Below are 20,587 nucleotides of genomic sequence, written 5' to 3'. Positions count from 1 at the left end.
TTACGGCCAACCTGGGGCGGATATGGGCAACCTGGGTGGTTACGGGTAATCTGGGGGGGTTAGGGGTAATTTGGGAGTAAACTGCAATTATTACTATAATGAAAAGTGTGTGTTTTATTTTTTTGTATGTTTTTCACTTTTTGTACTTTATACATTTATTTTCACTGTATTACTATGATTACTGTGATATTTTCTATCACAGTAATCATAGTTCAGTGACAGAGACCAAATTGGTCTCTGTCACTTTAAATTTTCAGAGCTGGCTGGTTGTGAAGCGCATGTGCACTTCATAACCAGCCAGGACGTCGAGGAGGAAGGAGCTCCAGGATCAGGTAACGTATATGGGGAAGGGGGGGTGACTGGGGGACGGGGGTGACAGGGGGGGGGTGGGGGGTGACTTGGGGGGCGACACTATCACTTTTTATCCCGTCACCAATGATTTATGGTGACAGGGGATAAAAAGTGCATCTTTGCACTGGGAACAGGCGATCAGCAGTATATAGTATATACCGCCGATCGCCTGCTCCGGGACCACACGGGGGGGTCCCCGATCACTGCCCCATGCAGTGGGGCTTTGATCATTTATTCATTTCCATCCCTGCGAACAAACGATGAGGGCGGCCATCTTGGATGTGATGGCCACCCGGGGAGGGGAGAGGGTTAGTGATCGGCCACTAGGGGGGCTGATCTGGGGTCTGGGGGATACATTTTCATCTCCCCCCACTGTGGATTCACGGTGGGGGGAGATGAAATCTGTCGGCGGCGCCGGTAATGCCCGGTACCGGCGGATCGCCGCTATAACGGTAATAGCGGCGATCCGCCAGTATCGGGGGATGAGGGGGGGGGGGCCGGGGGGGACATTAGATGTGGCGGCGGGAGGAGGCAATGTTCTGCAGCCTCCTCCCGCCGCCCGATCGGCGGGAGGACACAAATCTTCCCCATAGAAGCTGCGGTCGCATTGGGTTGGGTTAACTGCCCGCGGGGAGCGCGGCTCCCCTCCGGGCAGAGGCAGCGGGAGGATGCTGTGTGACATAGCCTCCTCACGCTGCCCGATCACCATCAGGGACAGCGAGGGGAGGCAGGGAAAGCATGACGTTTGGGGAACGTCATGTTGTGGGAACTACTTGTTTTACATGACGTTCCCCAAACGTCATTTTGCGGCAAGGGATTAAAAACTAAACATTATGTTCCTCCAGGAAACAGACAGGCTAGGAAACAAACAGACAGGCTAGAATTCAACCTGATTACTCTGTCTAGTGCTGTTTTCCCCTAACTGAATTCAGCGGCAAGTGTCTACGGAGCTCCAGAGACCTTCCATGGGAACATGTCAACAGACATACTGATGGGAAAGGTAGGATGGCCCTTCTGAAAGTCTGCATTGCCACACACCTCTTTACATTTGCCTCTTTTGAAATATACCAACCACTGGCCAAAGTCAGGCTATTGTCTCAATTAGGGATGGTCCGAACCTGCCGAGACTCGGGTTTGTACGAACCCGAACTCTCGGCAATGATTCCCGCTGTCTGCCCGCTCCGTGCAGCGGGTGAATACAGCAGGAGGATAGCCTGGAAAACTGGGATACAGCCATAGCCATAGGCTGTATCCCAGTTTTCCAGGCGGTCCTCCCGCTGTATCCACCCGCTGCACGGAGCGTCCAGACAGCGGGAATTTGATGCCGAGCGTTTGGGTTCATATGATCCCGAACCTCGGCAGGTTTGGACCATCCTTAGTGCTTGTGTCCATGAAAACCTTTTTGAGGGGACGTTGGTGCTGGGGGTAGATTTTAATGCAGCATTGCATCCTACCTTAGATTCTTCTATGAGATCTTCCCATTTAAGCGCGGCAATGATCTGCCGAATAGGAGAGACTCTCCATGAACTCTGATTGGTGGACATGTAGCACTTGTGGAGTCTAATACTTGGGGTAAACATCTATGGGTAATAAACAGATAGTCCAGTCTATGGTACGTATAATGTAAATAAGAATAAAAAGTGAAGTCTTTGGACCAGGGGTTTTAGTGTCGCCAAACATTATTCAGGTCCAGGGAGTGTAAGGTTTTTCACAATGCTGTCAAAGCCTTATGAGTTGTACAAGACCTTCCATTGGAAGTATCTAACAAAGGCTATAAAGCCAATTTCCACCCACTATTACCACTCCTTCATTAAAGGGCTTCAGCAAATAAAAAGTCTTAATAAGCCATTTAATCTGTCCATTATTGGGTGCGTAAAGGTTAACCAAAGTAATGGGTGTAATTGCTATGCCTTTGATAAAGAGAAATCTTTCGTCTGCATCAGTCAATGCCTGCTTATGGACATACTTGAAATGTCTGCTGAACGCGATGGAAACCCCTTTTCGAAGCTGATTAGGTATATGTGGTTAGGTATATGTCTAGCCTTAACGTTTGTGTCCTGCAGCAGAAGAATGTCACACTTATCTTTTTTAAGGAGAGAAAGTATCTGACCCCTATTCCTTGGTTCATTAAAACCCTTCACATTATAAGAATAATTTTTTAAACCATCATTCATGTTGACCAATAAATTGGTAAATAGGGTTCTCTCCTTTCCAAAAGAGGAAATAACAATCTAAAATTATACCATGAGTGTGCCATAGCATGCCTCCATATGTAATAACCTAGAACATAAACAAAACACCAAACAGGGTTGTGGCCTGGTTATGGTGCCGAGCAGCAGCTCCGTGTAGGAGCTCCATCCAGTCACTGGCCTTCTTCCTACCGAACAGCAATCTACAGCCTACTTCCAGGTTCTTAATGCCAGGCAAGGCTCACCAGAAGTCTCCTCCACTGGCTAAGGCAACCACGGGACGAAATAGGAGTGGCATTAAGAGGTTCTTCGCCGACTCCACACCAACCAGCTCCCTCTCTGCCTTAGGCAAGATTGCGTCCTGCGCTGCACAGACCTCCATGCGGCTGCTCAGGCTGCCCTGGCACTCTCACAAGACTTCACTGAGCTCCTAAGGGAATCAGCGACTGCAGACCCGCCTCACACTACCCCCAAGGGGTCCACATTAACAGCAGGCACTGATTTACAAGATCTGAAGTCACAGATGATGGCCATACCCACTAAAGCCGACATGGAGGGGTACATGGCCAGAATGAAAGTGATGTGCAAGCCAGAGATAAGGTCCCTGAGATCGGAGCTGGTCTCCTTAACCTCAACTGTGCAGACCCTTAAGCAGGCCTCCTCTGACCTGCATGAGGTCGAGCAGTCTCAGCAGCAACAATTATACCTACACACAAAGCAGATCCAGCAGCTTTTTAACATGGCGGACGACACAGAAAACTGGAACCACAGGTGCAACATCGGGGTACGGGGCATACCTGAAGCAGTTAAACAACAGGACTTGGCACCTACTTTACAAGGTATTTTCAACACCTTACTTTAATAGCCTCCTACCAAACTTTGGGCCTGCCTAGTAATGACCCTGCATGCCCCAAAGACATGGTGTGCAGGATCCACTTCTTTCCGGAGAAGAAGAAGATTATGCAAAGGGATAGGAATGCAGGTCCCATAGACCTTGACAGTGCACATATTCAATAGCTTACTGATCTGTCACCACTCTAGCAAAACGCCGGGTGCTGAGGCGTTTATTGAATGTGTTGCCAGAAATGAACCTGCTAAACTCCTGGGTATATCCTTTTCAGCTCCAGATCTGACAAGGGAACTGATCCTTCTTCCTTGCTCTCTCAAGAAGCTCCTCTTTGACAGCAGACTAGTGGCGCATGGCACGTGTTTAATCCAGGGGTAAGAGACTATACCTTTTACTGCAGGGTCTATGATTTCTACAGCAGAATCAATATGTTTTTAATAGACCATCACTTGCTTTCCAGGCACCCTCAGGGGACTATTGACCCCATGACTTGGGCTGATTATGCCTCGGTCATGCTGATTTGCACGCCCCCTGATTCCACTTATCGTGAATGAAATTGGAGGCTCACCCCAAGCCTCTTCAGAGACGTAGTTTGTCAGACATTAAAAAGGCCATTGCTGAATTTCTTGCCACACATGCCTCAGATGACACTTCGCTCCCGTTTGAATGGGAGGTGTTAAAGTTTGTTATCAGGGGATTCCTGATATGTAATGGGTCATGCCTGAAAAGATAGACCGCCTTTAAAGTGACACAGCTCCTCACAAAAATAAACTTAGCAGAAACCTCTCATAAGCAAAAGCAAGATCTGATGGTACTGGCCTCCCTGGTCTTAAGGGTCAATTGCTAGACCAAAAATACTCCAAGTTCTGGGGGGAAAAACAAGCGCTTCTTTTATGAGTTTTCCAATAAATGCAGAGCCTCACTGGCGAAATTCCTGCACCCCTGTACGGTACAAACCTTTGTACCAAATATTAACTCTGTTCTGAGGGGGACGTGCCACATGCCGATGGAGATTGTTGATGTTTTAAGCAATATTATCATTTCCTGTATAACTTGAAAGGGCAGCTGGCTGACCTGGCCCCTGGGGCCTTTGGGGAGAGGGTTGAGCAATTAATTCAGCCAATTGTGCTTCCAACTATCCCGTCAGAAGTGGTCACTGACTTAGAGGCTCCATTCATGGAACAGGAGGTGGCCTCTGTCATTAAAAGCTCGTCCAATGGCAAAAGGCAAAAGTCTCGTCCCCGATGGATTCACTGCCCAGTTTTATAAATTCTTTACTAATCAACTAGAGTTTTTAATGCGATCTCCCCACATGCCCCTTCCCACTGCAGCCACTTATGGCTACGATTGTGATTATCCCCAAACCGGGGAAAGACCCGTCAGTTTGCACAAATTTTCAGCCTATTTCTCTGATCAATGCAGATATAAAATTTTTCTCTAAACTAACAGACTGGTTCCTTCCCTGCCTGGGGTTATCCATACGGACCAGGCAGGCTTTGCCCCACGTAGGGAGGCTAGGAACAATTAAAACAAAACATTTCTCCGTGTCTCGCATGCTCCAGCATTTAATCAGGTACACTGGACCTTGTTGCATTCTACCTTAAAACAGGTGGGTCTGGGTGAGGTGATAAGGGTCAACAGAGTCTTTTCCAGACCCTTTTCTATATCAAATGGGACGTGCCAGGGATGCCCACTGTGTATGTATTAGCCATGGAGCATCTAGCAGAGGCCCTGTGCGCCTCACCAGACACCATCGGCATTAGGCTGTTTGGCTTACATTATAAACTTTATGTTACAAACCCTACAATATCCTTCTCAGCTATCCTTAAAGAATTCGACACCTACAGCCAAGTGGGTACAATGCTGCACATATGGTTGGACTGCCCAGTCCTGGAGCCCTTCTTGGACTTAATTTTTACTACTGTATCTACACACAGGTTACAGACAAAGCTATTTCTCCTAATCCTAGACTAGCGCTACTGTCACTGATACCCTGTTCCCCCTCCTGCATCACTTTTTAACTGCAGCTTACATCCCAAGACACTGGAAGGTGGTGTAACTTCCTTCCATACGCGAATGGGTTGACAAGATGGAGTTTCTTCACTGTATGAAATCTCTGACTGTGGAGAAGAACGAGTGAGTCAGCAAAGTCGAGTGAATCTGGTTGGCTTGGACTCGCTACATAAGTGGCCCTCTTTTTGCCAGCTGGCTGAGCTGAAGTGACAGAGCCTTGGTTTTGTCTGTTTGCCTTGGTGATGGGGCTTCATGGTGCCTTTCGGCCAGGCTGCTCTCCCGTGCGCGACATTCTTTTGTTTTCCTCTTATTCATTTTCTTTCCTTTCTTAACTTCTTTCCCTTCCTTATTCCTTTTTGTGTAATTGTGCTACTCTTTCTTAGGGTAGCTTCACACACACACACCATATCGCAGTGTATTTTCTGCTGCAATATGCAGCAGATATACTGCAGATTAGATCTAAATAACTGAACACAGCATCAAATCTGCACCATCAAATCTGCTGCAGATCTGCTGCATATAAGGTGTGTGTGTTTGTACTTTTGTTTGTATTTTTAGCCTATTGTTTCACTCATATGCCCTTCTACCATAAGAGGTTATTCTACCACCAGAACAGGCTGATTTACAAAAAAAACACCAAAAATAGTAGCAAATAGAGTAAATCTTGGAAAGCAAGTTAACAGAAAGAAAGTAATTATTGTGGTAAAGGGCCACAATACCAAAGCAAACCTTATAATCTACAGTATATAATAGGTCATCAACCAGGTGGATCAGATAACTTCTGGTTGTATTTTCTCTGCCCCGGCCACCCCATTACAATCTCTTCTGTTCTAGGGCTCAAATAATACAGAAGCGACGACAACAGTCGTGTTTATAAGATTATAGTTGTCAGCAACCTATAACATTTTTGCTCATCAAGCTGCCTGCCTTTCAGCGCTGCTCTGCTGCCTGCCACTCCTCCAGGGATGCCAAAAAAAGCTTGATCTAATCCTGGGAAACTTCTCCCAGTTTCCCAGGATTGGATCCAGCTTTTCTCCGGTACCTGAGGTGGAGCGTCAGGGAGCGGAGCAGCACTGACAGGCAGGCAGCTTGATGAGCAGATCGCTGATCAAACAAAGCACTTTGCTTCATTTAGATGACCAATTTGTTCATCTCTGGTCTTGATATATGGAGATCTTTAAGCCTTGAAAGGAAAAGGAAGGTATGTCTCTTGCCTTCTTGAGAATGTCACCTCTTACTCTAGAGTTAAGGAGATAAAATATTACATCCCTAGATGGTCCTTGAGGTTTAGGTTTCCCTCGCAGAAGCCTAGGAGCTTTTTCAAATTGGATCTCGTACGGATAAGAATCTCTCAAAATTTAACTTGCAGAGTAGCTTCAACATGGGTTGCAAAGACTCAAAAAGAACCGTTTCTGGAAGTCCCTTTATTCTTAGGTTGTTCCTGCGGCCTCTGTTATCTTGGTTTTCTACCAAGTCAATAATTTTGTTTAAAATAACTTTGCAAGAGTTGAAGGAGTTTGTGGCAGATTCTGTGTAGGAGATAATTTGTACTTGAGCGGATTCAAGTTGCTCGCCTCTTCCTCCTATTTGTTTCACTACCTGTTTAATATCCTGCAGCTCTTTTACTAATGGTTCCACTGCTTTTGTAATCAGTTTACTCATAAATGATCTAGAGACATGGAGGTCTTTATTGATCATTGGTTCCTCAGCATCACTGTCTTCCTTGTAAAAGGGTTCTTCGCAAGCTTTAGAGGTATGTTTGTCTCCTAGGGAAGCCATAATCAAAGAAACTCCAAGTTCTGCCGAAGTTTTTTGCTTTTTCACGAAACTGTTAATGTTACCTCTCTTACTAGCTAGTGATCCACCTCTGGACCTAGGCAGACCAAATGTAACCATTATTTTGAACTGTGCATGTGAGCACAGCAGTATTAATTCAGTCAGTTCATGACAAGTAGTTGTGACCCTATAGCCACATTATGGAGTTTTAGCATGCAGGAAGCATATTGCCAGTTTGATTGAAGTTATTCCTGATCTGCAGATGGGAATTAGGATATCAGGTTAGTGTATTACAGCTTAGACCAAAGAAGCCTATGGAGTTGTTCCAGGGTTAGACGGTAGGTGTCATCCTTGCAAACACAGCTTCCTTAGGCAATTTATGATCAGATTAAGCAGAGTGTGAGTTCTCAATAGAGGAGAGAGGCAGAGGATTAACAATAAGGAAGTAGCAGGTCTATTGCCTCTGTAGAGAAAGTTAAGCAAGTGATACACAGTGAGACACGCAGCTTGTCTTTAGAGCACAAGTGACACTTTTTGTCTTAAAGGGAATCTGTCTGCACCCGGGCCCTACCTAAGGTGCAGACAGTCCCCTAGTGAGCATGGTACCTTTTGGTAATTTGTCCGTGCATTGGATTATGCACAATCACAGGTCTCCTACTGTACTGAATTGACAAAGAGAAGTTGTTTGTGCCACACTCTCTGTCACGCCTAACTACTCCTTCCTCCTCCCTCTTCATGAATAATCAATACTACCTGGCCTCCTGCTCGCTCAGCTGTCAGCCACTGTCTCTGATTGTAGATCAGTCCTCTGTAGCCAGTTTATGTCTGAAAGAAACACTCCAGGTATAGTTGAATCTCTGAGACCAATGTGTTAGAGCTGTGGTCTAGGGGTAACTCGCCTATCTAGAGACCTGTCAGCAGTCCATTCTTTGGTTCAAATCCCCTGATGGAAATGAAATATAGGTCTTTATTTTTTTTATTTTTTTTTTCTCATTATTGTATCATTTTCAAGGTTATGGTAATATCCAGTATTTTGCTCCCTTTAACAGGTATTTGAAACAAAAAATGAACTGCTGGCAGGTCTCTAGACAGGCGAGTTACCCCTAGACCACAGCTCCAAAACATTTGGGTTAAGATATTCAACTATATCTGAGTGTTTCTTTTAGCACTTCCACTGTTACATTCTGCTGCCATGTGGCGAGCAGTATTGGAATCTTTGGTCTGGAATGTTGGGAGTTTCCAGTGTAGGGGCCTCCACGCAGTCTCCGTCATCTGGACGGAAGTGAGGCCCGTTAGGGTAGCCGGGGAAACTCTAGGCCAGGGCTTAACAGGGTAATGCAGGGCCCAAAGCATGTAGCAACGCAAATGTTCCCAAGCAGTTCTGCGGGTATCTCTGGCTCCGGGATAACAGCAGGGTGAAAGATTGGTTGGCAGATAGGGAAAGGAAGTAAAACATGAGCGATCCCGGGAGAGCACAGAAGATGCGTTTTCTTGCTGTGCAGGCCAAGCACCCCCTTCACCCTTCTTTTTAATCCACTCTTACAAGAAACACATAAGCAGGGTTATATGGCAAATGTTTAGTAATTATTGGAGTGTATGTGCACTTGGTTGCTGCTATAGACTATGGAGGACATGTACTTTTGAGTCTAAAATGTGCAATTTTTCACTTATCTTCTTCCCTGAGAGGAAAGAAGTACGCAAATCCAGCTATACCACAAGGCCCTGGTGGAGAAATTGCTCAAAGCCTTCCCATCTAACAATGCTACCGTTTCAGTTGCATGCAAATACAGGAAGAGGGACGCTATCCAAGATGTGGAACATGTTTATGACACCAAACCGGGAAAAATCAGTATCATCACTGATAAGAGCACCCGCCTGTCCACTGAGAATGCTGATAGGCTGAGGCTTAACAAGATGAAGAAGGTGTGGAATTTACCAGACTCCTCTCAACCAGTTCAAAGCAGCATGCCATAAAGCCAACTGACAGGTGTGCTAGCATCTTCTAATTCCTCAATGTACTGAAGAGAGCTCTTACTAGGTTTTTTTTTAAAAGGGTCACAACAGGCACTTACCCACAATTTTTATGGGGGTCACCACCAGTCTCTCGACTACAATTTTTACGGGGTTCAACACCTGGCTCTCGCTCACAACTTTTAAGAGGGTCACCACCAGGCTCTCACCCACAATTTTAACCACAATTTTTATGGGGTTCATCACAAGGCTCTCGACCATAATTTTTGAGAGGGTAACACAAAGATCTTGCACACATTTTTTTATATGGGGGTTACCGTCAATCCCATCATTTCTTAATAATATTGTCAGGTATCACCCTCCCAACAAGCTCTATTTTCAATTTTCTAATTCAATTTAAAATGTTATTTCTTTTTTTAAAGCACGTCAAACACCAACCCCTCCTCCACATCCCATGCGTGCCCAGGCCATTTTCTCAAGTTAATGGTACAGCTGTGTGCTCATTTAAATTCAATGGCCCTTTAGGAAGACTATTTTTCATGATTCAGAAATAACTGATAAGAATCTTTAATGCATCCATGCATGCTCCCCCCGCTTTGCCAGTTCCATTTTCGTGGTGTTTCCATACCATCATTACCATTGCTGTACATATACACATATAGAATACACACCATCACTACCACTTCTGTAAATATAATATACACATATAGAATACATACCATCATTACCATTACTGTACATATACACATATAGAATACATACCATCATTACCATTACTGTAAATATTCTTCTCTCTAGCAAAGAAAAATAAAGTTATTTCAATTTATCATCAAGTACATTACATTTCCTATGTATATAGTGGCTTCTTTATAATGCTGACAGTCAATGTATGATAGTGAATATATGACAGTAAAAGTATGATAGTAAAGTTATGATAGTGGAGGCAGCCCCGTAGACTAGGATAACAAACTAAACTTCATGCATAAAAACATATATAACAAAACTAGCATATGTAGTGTCCCAGCACAGGTGTGCCACTAAGTTTGGCAGCGCAGGGTTCTGGGACCTTGTAGTACCGTAGCAGGACTTAAGCCAACACTATAGTGCAAAAGGCGGTCAGATTAGCAAATCTATAAGTGAGTACGAGTTTCTTCTTCTTCTACTTCTATTCTCCACTACGCTATCCCGCAGAGTACATTGCTACATTGGACAGGGCCCTCAATGCATTCCTCTACTCTACCCTGCTGTTACAACTTTTACTTCTGCCTCCTGCCTGCATCTGCAGTTACCAAAGTGTATTTATTGTGTATTGCACTGAAGTTTTTATCAGTAAACCAAGTTATCCTGGTTAAGTCATTGGAGTATTGGTCTACTTTTTCGCACCTTCACCTATACACCTGTTAACACTTGGGTTATCCAAACATCAAGCTCAGTGCCGTTTGTCCAGGGGTAGGTTCCAACACCACTCCTGGGCACTGTGACAAGTGCCCAAGTGACCCTACACCCACGCAGCAGCCACAACACTGCAAAGCTAACCCGGCATATGGCACATATAGGAGTCAATCCCGTTACTTTTCTCATATGCAAACCATATCCAAAGCTGTATTCTGAATAGGTATGAGCAATGCAGGGATATGGTTACATCCCTAGTGACACATTTATTATGTCTTTTCTTCACCTTTTGCACCTTATTGGCAATAAACTGTGGCTTAATGAGAAATTACAATGTGCATTGGCAATGAGTAAGGCATCTAACAGGTCTTGTAACTTTAGACAAACAAGTCTAATGCGATCAACACTTCAGAAAAGAAATCCAACCTGGGAATATGGAGGGTGGAGAGGAAGACCCGAGAGGCACTACTCCTTCAGATTACAAATGTGTTTTTTAAGCCAAAAGAAGGACAAAGACAAACTTAAACATCATGATGGGAAAGCACTTGATGGCTGCTAACCAACAGTATCTGTGGTTTGGGGGAGGGAAGTGTGTGTGTGTGTCTGTGTGGGGGCTACAGATTTACTTTAAGGGTATATTCACACGAACAGACTCGCAGTGAGATTCTCGCTGCGAGTCTGGCAGGTCCTGGCAGTTCCCACACACTATATACTCGCTGCGGTCGTTCAGTATGTAATTCTACCGTCCTTAAAGTGTCACTGTCGTGAAATTTTTTTTTGCATAAATCAATAGTCCAGGCGATTTTAAGAAACTTTGTAATTGGGTTTATTATCCGAAAAATGCATTTTTATCATGAAAAAGCAGTTTGAAGCTCTCCCCCCTGTCTTCATTGTTCTCCTATGGAGAGAGCTAAAGAAAAGACCAAAACAGGACAACAAAGAGTTAATCTACAAATCCCTCATGGGATATCTCTTGTGACAGTCACCAGTGACCTGTCTGAGCTCGGATTACAGCTGTCACCCAGCTCAGTGCCTGTAATCCTCTGTTATCTGCTTTCTGCTGCCGGCTAACTCCCTCCTTCCTCCTCCCCCCTCCCCTCTCCCTAGAACAGACTGGGGATGTCTCCTGCAACAAGTCACAATTTTCAGATTTTTCAGAGTGGATGAAAAAGAGGAAGGAGGGGGGGACCTGGGAAAAGGCTTTTTACATGCAGATAATGGCAGATTTGGCTAATAAACCCAATTACAAAGTTTCTTAAAATCGCCTGGACTATTGATTTCTGCAAAAAAAAAAAAATACGACAGTGACTCTTTAACCCCCTCTGCTCCCGCCCGGCTCCCCCGCTGTAAGCATACATTACCTGTCCTCGCTGCACGGGTCCGGCGTCCTGCTCTCCCGTCCGGCCAATCAGTGTGTTGCCTAGCCGCAGCCACTGATTGGCCGGACGGGAGAGCAGGACGCCGGACCCGTGCAGCGGAACATCTAGGCTGTGTTCCCACACTGCAGTTTCATTGTGTTACAGAATTATTTGCAGTACTTTATCATTTCATTGTACTCCCACCCACACAGCGCATAGTTGCTACCTGTAACACCACACAGCACACTCTATTCTTTACCTGTATTGCCGATATTGGAATAAAGTAAAGAAGTAAGAATTTAATTTTATTTTTTTTTTCTTTTCATCTCCATGCATATACAGTATATACTGTTTATGCCTTGTTTTTGTCCAGGTGGGATTGGCAGTGCCAGCTCCGATCCTCTGTGCTGTTTAACATCATTTATTTGTGTCACTGCATGTTTTTTGTAAAGATGCTGCAGCACTGCACTGACACTCCAGTGTGAACATAGGCCTAATTTTTGCAGTGAACAGTGAACTTGCTGCACCGGATTCTGGTTGGTCAAAGATGGTGAATCACTCAGGGGATTGGGGGATCCAGCCAAGCCTCCTGTGACATCATGCCCTGCCCCCTGTCTGTATCATCAGTCTGCACTCAACAAACACACACAATGTAATTTTTGTCTCCTAAGGTGGGAGAGCAGAGGGAACAGGAGACAATGTGGATTGGCACAGAGGCCAGTTTCCTTCTCTTCCTAGTTTCAATTTGGTACCAGTGCGGCAGAACCGTACAGATATGGTAATACATTATGTAGACACCTATATAACTTTTTATGTACTTTTAATAGAAAACAAGTTTCCCTTATGTGGAGTTCCCCCTTTACATGTCAATTCTTTTGGCAGAATGCGGATTGGTGGCAGAAAATTCTGCTTGGAAATTCTGCAGTGTAAACAACGGAGCGGAAATTCCATTAAACACAATAGGACATTGCTCTGTTCATATTTTACAGGAGAAATTTCAAGCTGAAATTAAGAGCGGATTCCTCGCCTATTCCTTGCCTATTCCCTAAGCGACCTATTCCATGGAGCGATAATCAGCCGAATCGCTTGGTGGAATAGAGAAAACGATCAGCCGATGATCGTGTCATCGGCTGATCGTTTATTTAGGGCCAAACCTAAAATCATCGGTCACCCACCGCGCATCGCTTTGTGGAATAGCAGTGCACGGCGGGCGACCGAAGATTTGAGAAGCACCATACATTACCTAGCAAGGCTTCTCCTCTGCTCCGTCTACCTCCCCGGGTTCCGCCAGTGATCGGCTGAGAGGTCTGGCAGCTCAGTCAGGCCGCTCCGGAGTTGATGATGCGCCGCTGGACCCGGGGAGGAAGACGGAGCGGAGGAAAAGCCCTGCTAGGTAATGTATGCTGCAAGGGCTACAAGGACATCGGTAACAATGTCCCTGCAGCCCTCGCTAAACGATCATCGGGCCGTGGATAAGGAGATCGGCGCTCGTTTACACTGTTGATCGGGCCCGTGGAATAGGGCCCTAAGACTGCAAGGTCTAGGCTTCTCCTGTGTCACTAATAGAATTACACGTTATTGTTACTTCTGCTCTGGTAAGCAGAAACCTGCAGCTCCAGCAAAGGAAGCAGGTTTTTAGAAAATAATAGGAGACAATTACCTTTCCCGAATAGTGCAGGAACCAATTAGAGGGGGGCACTTCTGGACCTAATATTATCCAATAGGCCAGACAGAATATCAAAGGTAGAGGTGGGGGATCACCTAGGTAATAGTAACTACAACATAAAAAGGTTTTTATTTACCCTTTATTAATATGCTTAGCATGGGGCAACAAAAACATTAAACTTCAGGAAGACTAATGTCCAAAAACTAACAGAGGACTAAACTGGTGACTTAAACTGTGAGAATGTCCTGAAAAGTAAGAAGGACATTGGTTACATACTGTAGACTGGGACAATGCCCAGAGAAGTAAGAGAGAACCTTGGTGGCATAGACTGGTACAATGCCCTGAGAGGAATGAAAGGACCTTGGTGACATAAACTTGGACAATGCCTTGAGAAGTAAGAGAGAACCTTGGTGAAATAGACTGGGACACTGCCATGAGACGTAATGGTGCGTTTACACAGATTTATATGACAGATCATTAAAGCCAAAGTCACGAACAGACTATAAACAGGGAACAGGTCAAAAGGGAAAGACTGAGATTTTCCCTCTTTTCAAATCCATTCCTGGCTTTGGCATCAAAAATCTGTCAGATAAATCTCTCTGTGTAACCACACCATATGAGAGGACTTTGGTAAAATACAGTGGGACAATGCCCTGAAAGTAAGAGAGGACCTTGGTGACACAGACTGAGACAATGCCCTGGGAAGTAAGAGAGGACACAGACTGAGACAATGCCCTGGAAAGTAAGAGAGGACCTTGGTGATACAGACTGAGACAATGCCCTGGAAAGTAAGAGAGGACACAGACTGAGACAATGCCCTGGAAAGTAAGAGAGGACCTTGGTGATACAGACTGAGACAATGCCCTGGAAAGTAAGAGAGGACACAGACTGAGACAATGCCCTGGAAAGTAAGAGAGGACCTTGGTGACACAGACTGAGACAATGCCCTGGGAAGTAAGAGAGGACCTTGGTGACACAGACTGAGACAATGCCCTGGAAAGTAAGAGAGGACACAGACTGAGACAATGCCCTGGAAAGTAAGAGAGGACCTTGGTGATACAGACTGAGACAATGCCTCTGGAAAGTAAGAGAGGACACAGACTGAGACAATGCCTCTGGAAAGTAAGAGAGGACACAGACTGAGACAATGCCCTGGGAAGTAAGAGACGACCTTGGTGACACAGACTGAGACAATGCCCTGGAAAGTAAGAGAGGACACAGACTGAGACAATGCCCTGGAAAGTAAGAGAGGACCTTGGTGACACAGACTGAGACAATGCCCTGGGAAGTAAGAGACGACCTTGGTGACACAGACTGAGACAATGCCCTGGGAAGTAAGAGACAACCTTAGGGACACAGACTGGGGCAATGCCCTCAGAAAAAAGAGAGGACCTTGGTGACATAAATTGGGTGCCCTGAGAACAGAGAATCTTAGTGATATACACAAGGAAGTAGGAAAGGAGCTTGGGGACACAGACTAAGACAATATCCTGAGAAGTAAGAGAGGAACTTGGTGACATAGACTGGGAAAATGCTCTGAGAAGAGACATATACGCTGGGACAATGCCCTGAAAAGTAACAGAGGACCTTGGTGACACAGAATGAAGATAAAGATGATATGGCGCCTGTTTTTATTCCTCTAAGGGTCTGTTCACATCACGTCTGCTATGCCTCACAGTATATAAATGTAAATGCCATATGTATTTTCTATTGAGTACTTACATGTTGAGAACGGCCTTTCTGGGCACATAGCCAACTAGAAAAATAAAAAACTATGTATAATTCAAACTGTTTAATGTCTGACAGATGCAGTAGAACAGATGCCGGAGGGCGATGCAGTAAGACATATGTAGAAGTGCAATCCAGTAGAAGAGATGCAGTAGGGTGATACAGTAGGACAAATGCCAGAGGATGATGCAGTAGGGTGATACAGTACGGCAGATGCAGTAGTACGATACAGTAGCACAAATGCTGGAGGATGACGCAGTAGGGTGATGCAGTAAGGAAAATCCAGTAGGGCGAAACAGTAGGATAGATTAAAGGAGAAGTCTGGCCAAAATTTTTATTCAAGTATTCTATTGCCCCCCAAAAGTTATACAAATTACTAATATACACTTATTACGGGAAATGTTTATAAAGTGCTTTTTTCCCTGCACTTACTACAGCATCAGGGTTTCACTTCTTGGACAAAATGGTGTAGTCACTTTTGGGGGGCAATACAATACTTTAAGGGTGCCTTCACACCTACTGGATCTGCAGCGGATCTCACTTCTGCGGATTCGCAGAGAGATCAGCTGCGGATCCAGTATCAATTCACCCCTATGATAGCACATACTCGCAGCGGGATTGACATCCCGCTGTGAATATGTGCTTTAACCTCCCGCTGTCCACAGCCCCGCCGCCGCATCCCCCATCCCCGGCCGCATCCAGCAGCCCGCATCCCCCATCCCCGGCCGGGGATGGGGGGATGCGCCGGGCATGGGCTGATGCGGCCAGGGATGGGGGATGCGACGGCGGGGCTGCGGACAGCGGGGGTTAAAGCACATATTCACAGAGGAATCCCGCTGCAAGTATGTGCTATCATAGGGGTGAATGGTACCGGATCCGCAGCGGTTCTCGCTATCCAGATCCGGTAGGTGTGAAGGTACCCTAATAAAGATTTTGGCCGGACTTTACCGCAGCAGATTTCATTTAAATAACTAAACACAGCATCAAATCTGCTGCGGATCTGCTGCGGATCTGCTGCGGATCCTGTAAGTGTGAACGCACCCTTAAGTGGACAGATGCAGTAGAAAAAATGCATTAGGACAGATACATTAGGGCAATGCAGTAAGACAGATGCAGTAGTACAGATGCCGGATGACAAATGCAGTAGGGCAGATGCAGTAGAACGATGCAGGAAGGCAATGCAGTAGGGCAGACGCAGGAAAGCAGTAATAAAAGATGCTGCTGGGGCAATGAGTAGGACAGATGCAGTAGGACAGGGATGGGGAACCTTTAGCCCTGTTGCAAGCTGGAGGGCCGAAGGTTCCCTATTCCTGCAGTAGGGCAATATAGGTGGAAAGATGCAGTAGGACAGATGCAGAAGAGCAATACACTATGACAGATGCCAGAATATGATGCAGTAGGAAACATGCAGTAGGGCGATGCAATAGAACAAATGCAGTAAGACGATGCAGTAGTAGGACAGATACTGGAGCTTGATGCACTAGGACAGACGCTGGAGAACAAATGCAGTAAGGTGATGCAATAGGACAGATGCAGGAGGACAAATGCAGTAGGACAAATGCAGTAAGATGATGCAGTAGGACACATGCAGCAGGACAAATGCAGTAGGGCAATGCAGTAGTAGGACAGATGCTGGAGCTTGATGCACTAGGGCAGATGCTGAAGAACAAATGCAGTAAGGCGATACAGTAGGACAGATGCAGGAACACGAATGCAGTAGGACAGATGCAGCAGGACAAATGCAGTAGGGCGATGCAGTAGTAGGACAGATGCTGGAGCTTGATGCACTAGGGCAGATGCTGGAGAACAAATGCAGTAAGGCGATGCAGTAGGACAGATGCAGTAGGACAAATGCAGTAAGATGATGCAGTAGGACAGATGCAGGAGGACAAATGCAGTAGCGTGATGCAGTAGTAGGACAGATGCTGGAGCTTGATGCACTAGGACAGATGCTTGAGAACAAATGCAGTAAGGCGATGCAGTAGGACAGATACAGGTGGACAAATGCAGTAGAGACGCAGGACAGATGCAGTCGGACAGATAACAAAGGGCGATGCAGTGGGTCAAATGCAGTAGGACAGATGCAAAAGGGAAAATTTACATAAAAAATAAAACTCAGGCAGCGTGAATTCTAGATTGATGCTTACATTTTCCTTCATAGTTGCGGCATAATATTTTATCAGAACCGGTGAGCTGAATAACATCCAGAAGTTCTCCTCTTGTGTATGCAAGATCCTTATAGCCGGGTTTCTGAATAACAGCATTAGGGTCGACCATCATTCGTGTTAACACTTTAATTTCCCCATGAAACTGTGAAATAAAAAGGCAGCATATGGTAATGCAATAACAAGGCATGCTGTACAATAAACAATACACTTCCTAAAAGCTTCACTTTACTAGTTTACTAGTAACAAGGGACTGTATCCAAACCTACTACAGCAGCAACACAATCAGGATTACTGAATATTTTTATTATGATAGTGCTTGAAAAGTTGCTCTTAAAGGGTCGGCACCAAAGCCATTCTTAAAGAGATTGCACCAAAGTCGCTCCTAAAGGGACAACACAAAAGTCACTTTTAAATGACTGGCATCAAAGTCACTCTTAAAGGGATCGTACTAAAATCACTCTTTAGTACCAAAATCGCTCTTAAAGGGCAGGGGCCGAATTCGCTCTTAAAGGGTACCTAAGTCTTAAAGGGGCAGTACCAAAGTAGCTCTTAAAGGGACAGTACATAAGTCGATCTGAAAGGGACAGTATCAAAGTTGCTCTTAAAAGGATGGGCCCACATTCGCTCTTAAAGGGACAGTACCAAAGTAACTCTTAAAGGGATCGTATCAAAGTCGCTCTTAAAGAGCCGGAGCCAAATTAGTACTTGAAGGGATGGTACAAAAGTTGCTCTTAAAGGGGCGGTACCAAAGTTACTCTTAAAGGGATGGTACCAAAGTCACTGTTAAAATGACGGTACCTAAGTCGCTGTTAAAGGGACAGTACCTAAGTCTCTTTTAAAGGGCTGGTATCAAAGTTGATCCTAAAGGGCCTGGGCCAAATTAGCTCTTTATGGGCCAGAGCTAAATTAACTCTTAAAGGGATGGTACCAAAGTCGCTCTTAAAGGGGTGGTACAAAGAGCCGGGGCCAAACTTTCTCTTAAAGGGACTGTACCAAAATCGCTCTTAAAGAGCCGGAGCCAAATTAGTACTTGAAGGGATGGTACAAAAGTTGCTCTTAAAGGGGCGGTACCAAAGTTACTCTTAAAGGGATGGTACCAAAGTCACTGTTAAAATGACGGTACCTAAGTCGCTGTTAAAGGGACAGTACCTAAGTCTCTTTTAAAGGGCTGGTATCAAAGTTGATCCTAAAGGGCCTGGGCCAAATTAGCTCTTTATGGGCCAGAGCTAAATTAACTCTTAAAGGGATGGTACCAAAGTCGCTCTTAAAGGGGTGGTACAAAGAGCCGGGGCCAAACTTTCTCTTAAAGGGACTGTACCAAAATCGCTCTAAAAGGGACAGTGCCAAAGTCGCTCTAAAAAGGGAGGTACCAAAGTCGCTCTTAAAAGGCACAGTACCAAAGTCTCTTTTAAAGGGCCAGTACCATAGTTGCTTTAAAAGGGACAGTACATTAATCACTCTTAAAGGGACAGTACTTAAGTCGCTTTTAAAGCGAGGGAACCCAGCTACTGGGGAAAGTAAATAACAGGGGGGCTGGCTACTACGGCGGAAACTATATACAGGGAGGCCTGGCTACAAGGGAAACAACTCACGGGAAAACCTGACTACTGCAGGGGAAACTATATGGGGGGGAGCTGGCTACTACAGGAGAAACTATATAAAAGGAGGCCTGGCTACAACAGGAGAAACTATATACAGAGGGGCTGGCTACTACAGCAGAAACTATATACAGGGAGGCCTGGCTTCAGGGGAAACAACCCACTGGGGAACCTGGCTAATGCAGGGTAAACTATAGGGGGGTTGCTGGCTACTGCAGGAGAAACTATATACAGGGAGGCCTGGCTACAGGGGAAACAACCCACTGGGGAACCTGGCTAATGCAGGGTAAACTATAGGGGGGTTGCTGGCTACTGCAGGAGAAACTATATATGGGGGGCCTGGCTACTACAGGAGAAACTATACACAGGGAGGCCTGGTTACAGGGGAAACTATATACAGGGGGCCTGGCTACAAGAGGAGAAACTCTTGTAGCCAGGGAGCCAACAGGGAGGCCCGGCTCAGCTCAGCTCTTAGCTTCTTTGACTTACTGGAGATCAGTCCCTCAGAGGGTGAGCCTTTTCCTCAGAGGGCGACTGTTCTGATCCATGATCTGGTTACCCCACCTCTTGGGTTTAGCGCTGCATCTTAGCTAGTTAGCTCTCGCTGAACTGAACTGGTCAACTGCAGACTAACCTGAACTGCCTTCATCCTCACACCTGACAGGAAATCCCTACCTTATATAGGGTGGTGTGACAGGATGTGTGTGTGAGAGAGAGAAGAAGTGTACAGAGTGTCTGCTTCATAAAACATCACGTAAGAACACAGCCTAACCGTTTACATGGAGTGAGACACCTAGTGGCTGCAGCAGAGATTGCAGCTAAAATCACCTGGTGTGACACCTGAACAAACTAGTTTTACCTGCGTGTGTACTGACAAGAAGAACCACCCATAGTGGGACACTACACAGGGGAAACTATATAAAGGGGGGCCCAGCTACTACAGGAGAAACTATAAATAGGCGGCCTTGCTACTACAGGTGAAACTTTATAAGGAAGCCCGACTACTACAGGAGAAACTATGTACTATGGCCTTGCTACTACAGGTGACACTATATACAGGGGGCCTGGGTACTACAAGTAAGCCTGGCTATTTCAGGAGAAATAATATACAGGGGGGCCTGGCTACTATAGGAGAAACTGTATGGGGAGGGGGCTGGCTACAGGAAAAACTATATACAGGGGGGCCTGGCTACTACAGGAGAAATTATGCACAGGGTGGCCTGACTAGATACTGGGTGGGTAGGGCTTTATTTATTTATTTTTTTCAAATTAAGTATAATAGCATAGAGGGGCCACAGGGGGCCTAATACTAAAGAGAGGACACAGAAGCTTGAATAGCTGTGAAGATGTGACCTTGGGCATGCAGCAGGACGTTGGGGCAATGGATCAGCGGTATGCCTGCAGTGTTGGACCACAAGTAGCTGGTAGTGGAGGCTGGCAGAGGGTAGTGGCATGGTGGTTGGCTGGTGGCTTATTTTAAGCTATACTGTAAATCCTCCACTATGCCTTATTTTCGAAGGATGTGTTATT

The 20,587-nt window shown here is 45.6% G+C and overlaps 1 protein-coding gene across 2 annotated transcripts in view; it reads right to left on the bottom strand.

The window, feature by feature from the left end:
- Window positions 1-20,587, bottom strand: part of LOC138797558 (FYN-binding protein 1-like) — a 213,341-nt gene that overhangs the window by 47,974 nt on the left and 144,780 nt on the right. For both annotated transcript variants that reach the window (XM_069977877.1, XM_069977875.1), the window contains exons 7-9: window positions 17,439-17,601; window positions 15,286-15,319; window positions 9,910-9,941 (exon numbers count right to left, since the gene is read on the bottom strand). In XM_069977877.1, coding sequence (XP_069833978.1) covers window positions 9,910-9,941; window positions 15,286-15,319; window positions 17,439-17,601 — 229 coding nt within the window. The remainder of the gene's footprint in view (window positions 1-9,909; window positions 9,942-15,285; window positions 15,320-17,438; window positions 17,602-20,587) is intronic.

This window comes from Dendropsophus ebraccatus, chromosome 7, assembly GCF_027789765.1.
Source record: "Dendropsophus ebraccatus isolate aDenEbr1 chromosome 7, aDenEbr1.pat, whole genome shotgun sequence".
Classification (NCBI taxonomy): domain Eukaryota; kingdom Metazoa; phylum Chordata; class Amphibia; order Anura; family Hylidae; genus Dendropsophus; species Dendropsophus ebraccatus.
The sequence above is the reverse complement of the archived record's forward strand: the minus strand, read 5'-3'. Positions and strand labels throughout refer to the sequence as shown.